Genomic DNA, 14,952 nt, shown 5'->3' with positions numbered 1-14,952 from the left:
CACACTGCTCCTCCTGCAGCCGAGGTTCGACAATCAGCCGGACTCTCCTCTCCAGCACCCTGGCATTGGCCTTTCCGGGGAGGCTGAGAAGTGTGATTCCCCGATAGTTGGAACACACCCTCCGGTCCCCCTTCTTATGAAGGGGAACCACCACCCCAGTCTGCCAATCCAGGGGGACTGTCCCCGACATCCACGTGATGTTGAAGAGCCATGTCAACCATGACAGCCCGACAACATCCAGAGCTCTAAGATACTCAGGACGGATCTCGTCCACCCCCGAAGCCTTTCCACTTTGGAGTTTTTTGACCACCTCAGTGACTTCAGCCTGGGTGATGAATGAATCCAGCCCCAAGCACCCCGTCTCTTCTTCCCCCACGCAAGGCTTGTCTGTCGGGTTGAGGAGATCCTCAAAGTATTCCTTCCACTGCCCAACAATATCCTCCTTCAAGCTCAGCAGCTCCCCACTCCCACTGAAAACAGTGTTAGCGAAGCACTGCTTTCCCCTCCGGAGGCGTCGGACGGTTTGCCAGAATCGCTTTGAGGGCAACCCTTAGTCTTTTTCAATGGCCTCTCCGAACTCCTCCCAGGCCCGAGATTTTGCCTCTGCAACCGCCCGGGCCGCGACATGCTTGGCCTCACAGTACCTGCTTGCTGCTTCAGGAGTCCCACAAGTCAGCCAAGCTGTCAAATGTTATTTAAATGTCTGTTCCCTCCCGTTCTCTCAGCTCGATCCATCTGTTGATGCTGGTTTTTCCCAAAGCCAGTGAGGAGGTTGTGAGGAGGGTGTTTTTAGTTTCTACCCCCAAAATGCGGATTAAGAGGCCATTATAAATAAGAGGCAGACTTACCTGCTGTTTTTAGCTCCTCTCTACAAACTTTTTTCCTTGGCTATTAACTCAGTTTGAGATGTTGGCTCGTATTATTTTACCCTTTTGCTTTACTAATTTAACTATTCTATTAGTTTGATTATATTGTTTCTATTTCATTAAATGATTCTAGAAAATCTGTTTTTGTGTTAGATCAACTAAGATGTATTACTTTTATCAGTGTATAGTACTTTGATCACTGATATTTTTAAAGTTCTTTATAAATAAAGATGTATGTATNATCGCTTTGAGGGCAACCCTTAGTCTTTTTCAATGGCCTCTCCGAACTCCTCCCAGGCCCGAGATTTTGCCTCTGCAACCGCCCGGGCCGCGACATGCTTGGCCTCACAGTACCTGCTTGCTGCTTCAGGAGTCCCACAAGTCAGCCAAGCTGTCAAATGTTATTTAAATGTCTGTTCCCTCCCGTTCTCTCAGCTCGATCCATCTGTTGATGCTGGTTTTTCCCAAAGCCAGTGAGGAGGTTGTGAGGAGGGTGTTTTTAGTTTCTACCCCCAAAATGCGGATTAAGAGGCCATTATAAATAAGAGGCAGACTTACCTGCTGTTTTTAGCTCCTCTCTACAAACTTTTTTCCTTGGCTATTAACTCAGTTTGAGATGTTGGCTCTTATTATTTTACCCTTTTGCTTTACTAATTTAACTATTCTATTAGTTTGATTATATTGTTTCTATTTCATTAAATGATTCTAGAAAATCTGTTTTTGTGTTAGATCAACTAAGATGTATTACTTTTATCAGTGTATAGTACTTTGATCACTGATATTTTTAAAGTTCTTTATAAATAAAGATGTATGTATTGAATATAACACCTACAGCCAGCATGTGGGAGGAGTTAAGTTTGTTGCTAGGCAACATGGCCTGCCCACCTGTTCGATGACATCATTGATTCCATTGTGACATCATCATTGTCTGACTCTGGGTCTATAGAGTGAAGGCATCAAGTCATTCCATTTCTACAAACCTCTTGTAGGGTGTGTGTCTCTTGAGTTCTGTCCTTGAGATTAGAGAAACAGTTTTTTTTCCCCCACAGAGCAAATCAGTCCAGTCATCAGGAAAAAAAGCTTTTTTTGTTGAAAATAAAGCTTTGTGTTTTAAACCGACGAACAAACTATTGTTGCCCTTAGGAGGCTCCCTTAAATTAGCAACAACTCCTCTTTCTTTGTTGGCAAATCAGGTAAGTTAAACGTGGTGCCTTCAGTTAAAGCCGACATGTTGACGCAAGCTAATGTAGAAAATACTATGGAAGTTACATCTGGTAGCATAGCTGCAAACTGTTCTGGAAATGCATGTTCGGCTGCTGTGCCTCAGGAAATGGATGCAGCGTTTGGACATACCAATGAGGGAGCTAGGCAGCTGGAGTCTGAGCTAACGGCTGAAAGGGAAAAGGTGCAGCAGGATGAGAAAATGGCCGCGCTTCAACAAAAAAATATTAGATTATCAGAAAATCTGCAGAGACATGCCGCTGAGCTTGAAAAACTGGAGGCAGAGGCTAAATCTGCTAACGAGAAAGCTCGGATACTGGAGACTGTGGTAATTTGTATGAAGCAAAGTGTGGAGGAAGCTGCGATCTGGATAAACTCAATATTTGAGCACATCATCGCACTTCAAGAAAAAAACATCAAATTATCCAAAAACCTGACGAGGACAGCAGTGCAGGAAGCTGAGCTCGACTTAAAATTAACAGAAGAGGGGAGAGCAGCAGTTCAACAAGTAAACACCATGTTATTAGAACGAGTTAAGATTCTCTCTGACTTACCTCAGAAAACGGAGGCAGCTGTTCTTGCTAAGGCGGAAAAAGCAAAGGAGGCTGAGATCGGCTTAGCCCAAAACGTGCAGGAAAACAACCAATTAACTGAGGATGCTGCAAGAAAAGTCATGGAACTGGAAATGAGTCTGCTTGCTGAGAAAGCCAGAACAAAGGAGGCCGAGACCTCCTTAGCTGAGAAGGAGCAGGAAACCAGTTCCTTAAAGGCTGCTTTGCTGAAGATGGAACAAGATATAAAGGAGCAAACAGAGCTCTGGGCCCAGGAAAAGTCCCGTCTCCTGAGCAGGAATATGGGGCCCAGGGCTGCTCAGCAGCAGGTCCTCATTAAATATATGGCAAAAGCTATAAACGACCTTCTGGAGGTTCTGCATGATGAAAGGCAACAGTGGCAAACAGAGAAGGCCTGCCTTCAAGAGACAGTTGCAAACGCTAAGAAGGCTCTGACAAAGATGGAGGAGGAGAGGAAAACATTTACAGAGAGCCTAACGGAGCAGCTCAAAAAAATGCAACAAATGATTAATAAATACCAAGAAATAAAACCAAAACAGATATCTATATGGCAAAGAATTGTCAACTTCTTCAAACAACTAATCTCTGGCGAACCTCAAGAAACTGTCCCCCAAACAAGTTTAAACTGACAAAAAAACATTTATCTAATTACAAAACTTCACTTCTAAACGCTTTACATTAACCCCCTTCCTCAGTGTTAGCCCATAACCATCACCCTTAACTTTCATAATTCTTCCTTTAACCCTTTACTCCCCAGACCCTTTCACAGAATCCAGAATCCAGTTCATAACATTTAGCTCTCACCCTCCATAAACTCTATAGTTCCCTGTAAATAAAAAAGCACTGCCTCCATACCAGGGCCTTTTTCTGAGGTAGATTCCTACCTTGGTATTAATTAGACCCTGGTAAACTGAGTGAGGCTGCACGTGGTACAGTGGTCAGCGCTGTTCCCTTGCAGAAGGAGACCTTTCTGCATGGAGCTGCCATACTCTCCCGTGCCTGTGTGGGTTCTCTCCGGGTGCACCGGCTAGCCCACCCTTCTTTTGTCACAGTCAAATGTATTCATATATAAAAATATTTACGATAAATACAAAACTGGCGTTTAAAAAAACAACACAAAACAGCTTAAGAAGACCTCGTTAATTTATTTATTTTACACATTTGTAAAAAGAGCAACCGATTAAACTGTATGTTACAAAGTTGACATGATTATATGAACTGTTTTCACCGAAAAATGATCAGGAGCGCCTTGAAAATGGTCAGATCTGCCTCTCTGGCTGCAATGCGCGCTGCCGACACAGGGGGAACAGATTTTCACAGGGAAACAGAATTTCACACAAGACCGGCATCATTCAGTTCGCTTTTCAGAGACCTCAAGCTGATGTGTACACCATGTAAACATGACATCATGTCTACGATTACAGCGTACGAGTGACCCTCATTAAAATAATGTATGCACTGCTGCAGCATATCTGATTCTTCCGTCTGTTCTGTACCATTTAAAAACTCCAAGGACCGACCACAGGAAAAATAAAACCGCGTTAAACTGCTCATATGAGTGCTGCAGAACGGGCAAAACGCAACTCGATTAGCTTCCATCTTCCGTCATCATGAACGCTCCGGTTATCACTTCCGGGTAAGCTTCGAAGACAGTCCCTCCCTTTCCGTCGGATTTTGTCAGTTGTAAAAGTGTTTTCTGAAATGTACATTTGTTTTATGATTTGTAAAAGTGTTTCGTTTGTTGTAATTTTGTTTTCTGAAATGTAAATTTGTTTTATGATTTGTAAAAGTGTTTCGTTTGTTGAAATTTTGTTTTCTGAAATGTAAAGTTGTTTCAAGATTTGTAAAAGTGTTTCAGATTTTGTATTGTTGGTTTGCACTTCCCGGCCACCGTAGTTTTATCTTCTAAATGTTTCCCCTAATCATATGGGTGCACACTCTAAATCCTTGTTTACAATTCTTCAATTTCTTGCCAAGAAATGTATTTTGTTACAATGGACCTCTCCTTCTGCTCCCACAGTAAATATATGGCTCACAGAGATATCTGTTATCCTCGTACTCGTCGTCTCCCGCTTTATCCGGAACCGGGTCGCGGGGGCAGCAGACTAAGCAGAGACTCCCAGACTTCCCTCTCTGCAGACACCTCCTCCAGCTCTGTTGCGGGAAGCCCTAGGCGCTCCCAGGCCAGCCGAGAGACATCGTCTCTCCAGCGTGTCCTGGGTCGTCCACTGGGCCTCCTCCCAGTGGGACGTGCCTAGAACACCTCCCGAGGGAGGCGTCCAGGGGGCATCCGAAGAAGATGTCCGAGCCACACTGAGCCTCTCCCGAATGACCGAGCTCCTCACCGACAGACCTGTGCAGTGTCCGCATTATTGCAGCAGCCGCACCGATCCGTCTATTGATCTCCCGCTCCATTCTTCCCTCACTCGTGAACAGGACCCCAACATACTTAAACTCCTCCACTTCAGACAGGGACTCTCCTCCAACCTGAAGCCCTTGCCTCACAACGCTGCCAGTTCTGTTAGCTCTACGCCTGCCGAAGACACAGACGTCCATCCCCGTGAACACTGGGACGCAACTCAATGGGAAAGGAATATATTCTTATTTCAACCGTTGTGTATATTAGCGGCGACATATAAATCAAGATGCTATGACCGAAAAAATTTGATTGACAGATGACCGTTGATATATGATTGGCCGAATTTAGGTGTTCAGGCTGACGTAGAACTAACTGGCCTGCAGAAGATAACGAAAAAAAAACAGATTTTAAGACGGGATGTTTTTAAAAATAGAAATTTTCTAACTTTTGGGACAATATGGTCTGATAAAGATAGATTTATATACATCAGAACTATTTGAAATTTAAAATATGACTTCCCTACGACTGTAACTAACAAATAATATGCCAACAGGACGCTGTAATTAGTTATAAAGACATTATATGCAACCAGAGGGAGAAACGGATAAATACATTGTAAAAACAACTTTAAAAAGCCTCTAAAAGATTACTTTTGATTACTTTTTTAAAGTTGAGATGAAATTACAATTGAAATTTTAAATGTAATATTTTTGTTATTTAATGCTTTAGCTTGTGCCTGTTTGCTGCTATATACAACACATCTCTGCAAGTTCATGCAGTAAGATAGTGAGCATTAACACTTCTTCTCTGAAGAATATAAGAGAGGCCTTTAACTTATTCTTTATTCTCACATCAACCCAACAAAATCCCTAAAATGTCCTCCAGAATCTGGTTTTATTTGTTTTAGCAGAGACTCTAATGCTTATGCGATATTCAACAGGCCCAATGGATTCATCAATATGTCTGAGGAAATGACTGATATTATCGAGCAACAAGGTGTGTCCAGGGGGGACTAATGCAATTGCTCTTATGACATTGATTTCCCAGTGAAAATGTCAATGTATTCATTATTCATCTGAGCAAAGTGTTTGCATGTGACAGTAAGGCGTAGAGAAGGCCGCTCATTGTCCGAGACGCGGTGGAAGATTAATTGATGGGTTATCAGTGGTGGCAAACTGTGATGCAGCTACAGCAAGATGAGCCAGTTCAGGGAAAACATTGCCTATTTTTTTATTTTAGCTTTTGGTTCTGACATTTTTTCTAATCAGATCAGCTTTACAGGATCTGTTAGTTCTGTAAAAACTTAGCTGAACAAAACACGTGCCTGTTACTTTTAGCAGAATGAAAGATTTTAGATACAACACAAGCATGCTTAGTGTGAGGGATTGCCTTCGAGTCAATGAGTCGATGCAATCAGCTGGTTTTCCTTCGAAAACTTTAAATCAATCTGATCTGGTGAACTGTAAAGAGCCTTGAGATGACATGTGTTGTGAATTGGTGCTATAAAAAATAAACTGAATTGAACTGAATATTTGTAGAAAAACAAAAACCAACCGAAAACCACATGAAGTTTCTCAGAATTAACCACAGATCAGAAAATAAGCACAAACACAGACACCATCCTCCAGCTCACACAAACACCCCCACACACCCACACGCTGTGCATCATGTCAAAGAAAATCCATACTGGTATGGATCCCAAATACATTAGCCACGCCCTGTTTCACTCTGTGACATCTAACGGGTTTTTCCCCCCCCTTTGGTGCTCTTTCCTGATACTCACATTTGCAATGCTTGTCACAGAGGGCGGCCTGCCTCATGTCACAGAGGCGTATGGAGCCTTTGCTGCTGCTGTAGGCGAAGGTGTGACACTGCTGGGGGTGAAACTCTGCTGAGGTGATGACTTCCGTCAGCTCCTCCATGTTGGCTGGCTTAATGTCTACAATGTCTGAGAGACGCAGGCTAAGGACCAAATCTAAATAAGTCATTTTTTCTAAAAAAAAAAGTGCATTTGTTCTTGAATTGAGGAGTTAAGTGAGATACTTTGCCAATGGAACGAGACAATTTACATTTAAAATAAGAAAAAGCAACCGCATTGTCTTATTTCAAGTGCATATTATCTAATAATCTTATTTTAAGAATAAAAATACTCAATCCATTGGCAAATAATCCCATTTACCTACTAAAACGAAGTGTAAATACGTTTGATTTAAGACATTTTTACTTATGTCTAGACCATTTTTGCAGTGTGCAGGCTCAGACCAAAAAGCGGTGATCTGAGGTCGCACACAGACACAGGAAGGAAGAGATCACCAAAATCAAACCTTGTTTATTTACATCACTATGACGGTCCGTCATAGAGAACTGCTGCAGATTTAGGTGCAAAAATGCCTGAAGAACAAGTTCCGCATTCATTTATGAAAGCTTGTATAAAAATGTTCAGACTACATAAATGGTTGTTGGCCAAAAAGAACCATTAAATAAAGACGACACCCTTATTTTCATACCTTCAAATGTCCCATTGAATTTGGGACACCAATGAAAGAAACAGGGTACAAACAAACCTAAAGCGCAGCTAATCACACAAAACCTAGCTGCAAATATTAACTTTGATTTCACTAACCCTAACACTCTATTTGAAAATTATGGAGTGAACTTTGTTCCATTATTCTTGCAGACAGAGATGTTTTGTAAATTACAATTTAATAAAAATACAATCCAGAAATGAAAAGCGCAATTAAAAAAGGGAAGTAGCTTCTCAGATTGGATTCCTACAGTAATTCCATTTAATATTAAACTTTATCTAGGTTTTGCACCTTTTAGACGTTTAAATTTTAGATTTTCAAATTGTTTTCAGATTAAATTTTTATGAATTCAAATCGCATTTTACAATTTTGCAATTTATCATCACTTGAAGCCCAATACAACAGCTCGCTTTTGATGAATAAAAATGTTGTTGCTAACATCCATGCAGACCAACTGAAATGAGTTAACCTGCTCCAAACATTTAAAGAATGCAATTAGTCAATTTAAGCAGGAGAAACAGAAATTAAAAAAAATAATAATAATCCCCCCAAAGGAAGAAAAAAACCAAAAACAAAGAGATTTTTAAAAATCTGGATTTTGAAGAACATTTCCTTTTTCTCCACCTTGGTCCTCTATTATCGACTTACCAACAAAACACCAGAAAAATGATCAAAATTAAATCTTTATAAAGGCTAAATGCTAACTCTTTGTTTTTAGGATCCAAAGTGTGATTAAAAGGATACTGAAGCTGCGGTCCGTGATCTCCAGGTTCCACAGGTTCACCCGGAGGTCATCCGTGGAGATGAAGGTCTGCAGGTCAGAGTTCACGGAGATGGAGTTGATGTGGTACGTGTGGGCGTTGCTGAAGACGCGCCTGGCTGTCGCCTCCACCATCAAATCCATGGGCTGCAGAACAGGCACCTGTGTGTGTGTGTGTGGGGGGGGGGAGATTCGTCAGCGTCATATATCAGAAAATATGCAAAAAAATATACATCTTTCATGCCGACTGTCAGATTCATACATTATTCTGCTTGAACTTCACATTGTTTCCAGAAAGCGTCCTCAGATATGTATCTTTCTGAGCCGATTAGCATAGATTTCCCAGTTCTCTTCTTCTAGCATCTGCATTGAAGATGATTCTGAGGCGTAATCTGACATTTATTCCAGGATTTATAATGAAGCAGAGATAAAAACTCAGCATTACTCCCTGCTGCTGAGTGGGCTGCTCCAGGCAGATATTGTGATGCTCCCAGTAACTCAGTGATCACACCTCAATTTCTCCTCACCCGACTGCTGAAGATGTCAGCCTCGTTCGCTTTTATTGTTTGCTCGACTCACAGATATTTGGGAAAAAAGTGATGGAGGTGGGAAAAGAGAGAGCCTGGGGGCATCGCAAGGCCCTGCTGAGGAATGATAACTGAACGCTACAGAATTAAGATGGCCGCACATTAAAGTCCCAGCAACACACACGGTCTGCACAAAGCTGCGGGAGCTTCAAAGATGCCCATCAACCGCCCCTGCATGCAGCCCCCCCCCCTGCTGCCCAGATAAAACCCAGACAAAGAGAGAAAAGAGGGGAGGGAGTCAGGAGGACAAATCGTCCGCTTCTTCCCCATTGGTTTTTTTTGTCCGCTGCTGGCGCTGATTGAAAGACGTGACAGCCCAGCAGGTCGCTGTATCTCCACGGGTGTCACTTCCCTTCCATGTCTTCCCCCAGCCGTCCAGAGAGACATGCGCCTTATTAACCCATAACCCAGAACACCGACTGTCAGCGGTCTACAACCTGTCTCATCTCCGTAGGTTTTCACCCTGATTGTTTGCTGATTTCCGATCTAGTTTGAAACGTGCGTATAGATCAAAATATATCTTCAAAGACGACTTTTTCTCGTGAGACACCCTCCCTTCTGCTTCACTTTCCCTTCACAGCATCTAAAAAGGATTGCCACAGTCGCGGCCTGTCCTCTAGGCAGCTATGATCCCCTGGCCAGCCAGACAAAGAAGGGACAGACATGCTAAACTCAGCGCTAATCTGCAATGACAGATAAGCACACGCTGCGTACACGCAATGAGCTTGTGTGAAAAATTTAATTGGTGGATAAGCTATAAAAATAAATCTCTCCAATACTAACCGTTGCTTTAAATTGCTCAGAGACAACATACCTCAAATTTGTTTGCCATAAAAGCGATTATCTGATATTACAACTGAAATAAAGTTAAAAAATGACGTGATGATGAAAGCATTTGTTTTCCCTCCTGACCCATGAGTAATGGTATCCCAGCGAGATGCTTGATTGTCTGGATGACATCAAGTTTTTTGGTAAAGTGTGACTCATTGCGTAAAAAGCGTTGCGACCAAAACGATATTACTGATGATTGATGTAATAATTTCTGTCATGATCTGGCCTGTTTGCTTCCTCCTAATTAGTAATTCCTCTCACCTGCTGTTTTCCCTCCCGTCCTCAATTACAATTTCTTCCCCTCACCTGTTTCCTCTGGTTTAAATTCCCTTCAGCCTGAGCATTTAGTGCCAGATCATTTCTTGTCTTTCTGTCAGTCTGTCGTTTCAGTTTCAGTTTTAGTTCATGGTTCATGTCCTGGATCCTGGCAGCCAGTGGAAAGAGGGTTTTTGTGTTTGTCTCGTCTCCTAATTGTTTACTGTTCCTCCCCTGCTGAGTCCTCTGGGTTTTTGGCTCTATATGGGGGGAGGTTCAGTTTTTATCTCAGTAAGCCTGGCTCCAGGGAGGAGACCAGTTTAAAGTCCTGCATCAAGTTCCGGTTCCACGTCCTGTCTCGGCTACCCTCTTCCACTGAGCCTGCCTGTCTGCACCTGATCCTGTCTGCTTCTGGTCCCAGTCAGACTCTGAACCCTCCTAGGAGCCTGTGGATGCCTGGAAGTCTGGATCCTGCCACCTGTCTCTGTTCCTGCCTGATCTGGATCCTGTTCCTGTCTGTTCTGGATCCCTGACCAGGATCGGCTTCCAGCATCACCTCTGGGACTGCAGCACTTGAGGACATTCTTTGTCTGGACTGTTAAACCAGGTAAGTGACCAACAGATAATCTTCTGTCAGATGATCGTGGTCACTTACCTGTGTTTCTCCCACTACAGAGTGTCTGAGATTGGGCGGTGCCCCGCCTGCAGTGTCCGCGAGCCACAGCTCCGCTTTTGTTTTGTTTTATTTAATAAACTTTTGGAGTTTCCTACTGACTGTCTCTCCTTGAATACTGGGTCCATCTGTCCTCGGTTCATGACACATTTCAAGGGTAAAATAGTTTTTAATCAAAACAAAAATGCCTGTTGAGGGAGAAAACGGGGGTGAAGTATACTGCAGAGCGGGAACGGTGGGTTTGTTATGGACAGCTGCTGAAGTTTTCATGGATTATGATACAGCTACGCCTTAGTGTTGTGTTTAAGCTTTTTCCTCCCACACCGATAAAGATGGCGGCAGTATATTAAAGTTTCCTAAGGATCCTGAGCTGGTCTCAAAGTGGGTGAAGCAGGTCAGATGAGATCAGGAGAAGTTCATGGTGTTTCTTCTTTGGTTGGAACATTTTTGAGAAGGAGTTTTATTTTTTTCTCTTCTTTTTTTCCTTTATTGAAAGAGTCGCTTGGTTCGACAGTGAAACAGTAATGCGTTCTGCTGCCAACAGCAGTACCTACAGCAGAGAGAGAACATTAACCTGTCTATGAACTGACTAGACCTATAACAATATAGTAGATAGCTTCTTCCAAAAGAAGTGGATTTATTTGAAAATCATGTATTTCAAAGTATTATATACTGTTTTATATTTATAAACTAATAACTGGTTATGCTATCTGTACCAGAGGCGTAGCAAGACGTGTTTCCCCGCTGTGTGTTTTCTACCGGGGCTGCTGCCGTCATATTAGCCTCACCATCCGACTCAGAGTCTGACTCTGTAGGCTTGAGGTCCGCTTTGAATGGTTCTGACATCTAAAGCCGGACTTACACTGTGCGATTTTTTGCCCTTTTCGGGCCGACTTTCCAGTCATGCAAAAAATGTTCCGATCGGCCTTACTTTAAGCCTGATTGTGCGTCGTGTAGTGCAGCGGTCCCCAACCTTTTTTGCACCACGGAGCGCTATATGTCAGACAATATTTTCACGGACCGGCCGAGGATGATATGATGATACGACTGGCATAAAATCAAATACAAACTGCATAAAAATAAAACAACAAGCCGGTCCCATCTAGGCGTAATCGGAGACAATGACAGATGAAGTGTGCTCCTGATATCCAGTCTGCTGCGTAGCTTTGTTTTGGTCGCTGTAACCGCAGAAAATCCCGCTTCACAAAGATAGGATGTTATAGATAGGATGAGTCTTGACCTGAATTAACCTGTGTTAAGAGGCGCAGTTGCACCGACTGATGTAATTGGGAGAGAATACCGCAATTTTTTTTATATTTTTCAAAATAAAACATCACTCAGACTCTGATTGTCGATAAATTATATATATATATATATATATATACTTTTTTCTGTGCGGCCTGGTACCAAATGACCAACGGACCGTGGCCTGGTGGTTGGGGACCACTGCTGTAGTGTACAGGGGGTAACGAGGGGCAATCAGCCTCTCATGACCACCTCCCGATCTCAAAGGGGTTCTCCTGATATTTTGCAGCGTTTCTTTTTGGAAAACATTTAGGTGAGGATCAAAACGTTTTTTTTTTTATATTAGAATAGTGCTTATACATAGAAACCTTTCTTTAATGCCTTTCTATCATACAGATACAACATTTTCCATTTAAGCTTTGTAATTTAGGAGCTGTGCTTGATTTATTTCAGGAAGTTGCTCCTAAAACCGTCTGGGATTAAAGTGTTAAATATGCTGCATTCCTAAATCCTAACCATCGTGTTTCCCTCAGAGTTTATAGTGTCGTCAAGCTATACTGAAATGTTCTTATAGTGTCCTGAAAAACTGGAGCATACCTCATAAATTATTAAAGCGGAGACACATTTAGTGAGATTCCAGGGGACAACATGAACTCAAAGGACTAAAAAAAGTGAACAAAAGCAGCGAGTCCGGTCTGTCAAATGACGGAGAATTCAGCAAGAGCATAATCTCACTCTGACACAAACAGGGTCATCCAAATTTTAATTTGAAAACTGTATTCAGTGGGGAACGGTTGTTTTAAAATCCTCCTGCTTTCCCTTCAGCTCGCCCCGTGGGTTTTCTGTGGGATTTGGATCTGAGAGAAGGAAGTCTTTGTGTCTACTGAAGCATTTCGGTTTTAATTTGGTCCTTTTTAAACAGGGGGGGGGGGTCGTACTGGCAGAGTCTACCAGGGTTATGTTTAAAATGTCCTGTTATTTCAAACAGAAAATATGGAATCAATCCTGTATAGGAGAAAGAGGCCATCAGCATCTCCAACATTAAAAATTCTGTTTTTCTTTTAAGCAGCTCCTAAAATCACGTTTGGAACATAAATTAACTTTTTTCATTTGTCCAATATAAACTAAACTATTTTTTTTTTTTAGAAACAGTAAATAAAGAAGCGGTGGGACATTTAACCCTGTAATGCCAAATGTATCGTATTTGATACATACGGTTTCTGAAATGTTTTGCGTCTGACACCTTTTGCATAATTTAATGGTAAAAACTTTGCTCAAAATCCTATTGTACACAATCAGATATACCTGATAACAGAGGACAGAAGACTACACAAAAACTAACATTGACTTATCGCATAGTAATAAATTCTTAATATAAAAAATGTATTTCTGTTTTTTCTTTTTACATATTTTGTTAAAAGGCCAAATTTTCTGTTTTGTTTTATTCTTGGATCGGGCTTTAAAGGGTTAAAATGTACTTTATCAGCATAATTTTATTTCACAGTAGATGAGATAATATATATATATATATATATATATATATATATATATATATAAATATAAGAAGAGGAACTACAGGGCGCGTTAGAGGCCAAGAAGCTCCTTTCAATTTTAAAAATATTCCTTTATTTTGATCTTTAACTGAACCACAGAGCAAATGTTTATTTTTTTAATCAATCATTTAATCATTTCTTCTCTTGTCTCTTTCAGTAAACTTGAGCTGAAATGTTTTTTTCAAATGGGGCTTTTTTATGAGCAAAAATCAATTACTGCTTTAATAAATACATATTCTGCTACCACACTGCAAAAACGATCTAGAAATAAGTCAAAATGTCTTAAATTAAGTGCAATTACCCTTGATTTGAGTAGGTTGATTAGATGATTTTTAAATGGAATGAGAATTTTGCCTCTTAAAATAAGTGAAATAGTTTTTTTCTTATTTTAAATGTAAATTGTCTTGTTCCATTAGCAAAGTGTCTCACTTACCTCCTCAGTTCAAGAAAAAAATGCACTTATTTTAAGAAAAAATGATTTTTCCCAGTGCATATACATCACATCCAATATTAAAGCGAACTAGGAGGTTATAAATACATGGGGGGAAGGGGCAACTAGCGGGAGACGCCATGTTGCGACGCCATTTTTGATCAGTGTTGCTGAAAGGAGACAATCCTTTCAGGTTTACATCTTTTAACTGAATCCGAAAATGTGTTGTGGGTTGGAGAGGCGTTTAAAATTAGCAAAAAAAAAAGATTGATCATTCTACCTCCTACTTTCTGTTTCAATGGAGGACCATCTGTAATCTTTGACCAGTGAGAGGCAAAGACTACAGATGTACGGATGGTCTTTTGAGTGGTTGTTACATGTAAGAGATTATTGTGATATTATCTCTGACTCATCTTTCATGTGATTAAAGTGACATCTAAGGCGTCTCTGATTCATTCTGACAGCAGCTGTCTGAACTGTGGTCCGATCCGAGATGGCAAGTCGCCCAGCGACCAATGAGGCGTCTGCATATATGGCGGCACCAGTCTGTCGTTTGTTATCCATCTAATGCACAACTAGATGGGTGTAAATCATGCAAACTGTCCCTTTAAAGGAGAAGTCCGGTCATTTTCAGAATTCAAACTTCTGAAAGTCCTTTACATATTAAATTATTCCATACTGTTCAATAAATAAGAAGTGTTTTTTAATTCAGAGTAATTTTCATTAGAATGTGCTTTATTGGAGGCATCCATGTTTGTCAAAGAACACTACTGCCACCTACTGGTTTTTGACGTCACGGTGCGGTATCGGCTGTTGATCAAGTCCCAGTGCTGTATCTGGTGTTTGTCACAACGCGCTGTTATCCAAGTCATCTTGAAAACATTCTTCTTCCAAATGTTGGCTACATATTACGGGTTTTTTCTCTGGCCAGAAGTTCGATGGCGAATCCTCCCTCTTCAAGTTGGCAATCCTTCTTTAAAGGAAACTTTAAAGAAAGTTTTAATAAAAAATAAAAAAAAGTGTTTTGAGGTCACTTTGCTGTTTTCTGAATTTAATTTTATTTCAAAGATGTTTT

At 41.3% G+C, this 14,952-nt stretch overlaps 1 protein-coding gene across 3 annotated transcripts in view; it reads right to left on the bottom strand.

Moving 5' to 3' along the window:
• The window catches only part of LOC107086445 (serine/threonine-protein phosphatase 2A 55 kDa regulatory subunit B beta isoform), a 116,583-nt gene that overhangs the window by 16,132 nt on the left and 85,499 nt on the right, over window positions 1–14,952 (bottom strand). For all 3 annotated transcript variants that reach the window (XM_015377392.1, XM_015377399.1, XM_015377407.1), the window contains exons 5-6: window positions 8,288–8,465; window positions 6,802–6,966 (exon numbers count right to left, since the gene is read on the bottom strand). In XM_015377392.1, coding sequence (XP_015232878.1) covers window positions 6,802–6,966; window positions 8,288–8,465 — 343 coding nt within the window. The remainder of the gene's footprint in view (window positions 1–6,801; window positions 6,967–8,287; window positions 8,466–14,952) is intronic.

Source organism: Cyprinodon variegatus, unplaced genomic scaffold, assembly GCF_000732505.1.
Source record: "Cyprinodon variegatus isolate N-32 unplaced genomic scaffold, C_variegatus-1.0 Scaffold8, whole genome shotgun sequence".
NCBI lineage: Eukaryota > Metazoa > Chordata > Actinopteri > Cyprinodontiformes > Cyprinodontidae > Cyprinodon > Cyprinodon variegatus.
Note: the sequence above shows the minus strand (reverse complement) of the source record. Positions and strands in the feature narration are given on the sequence as shown.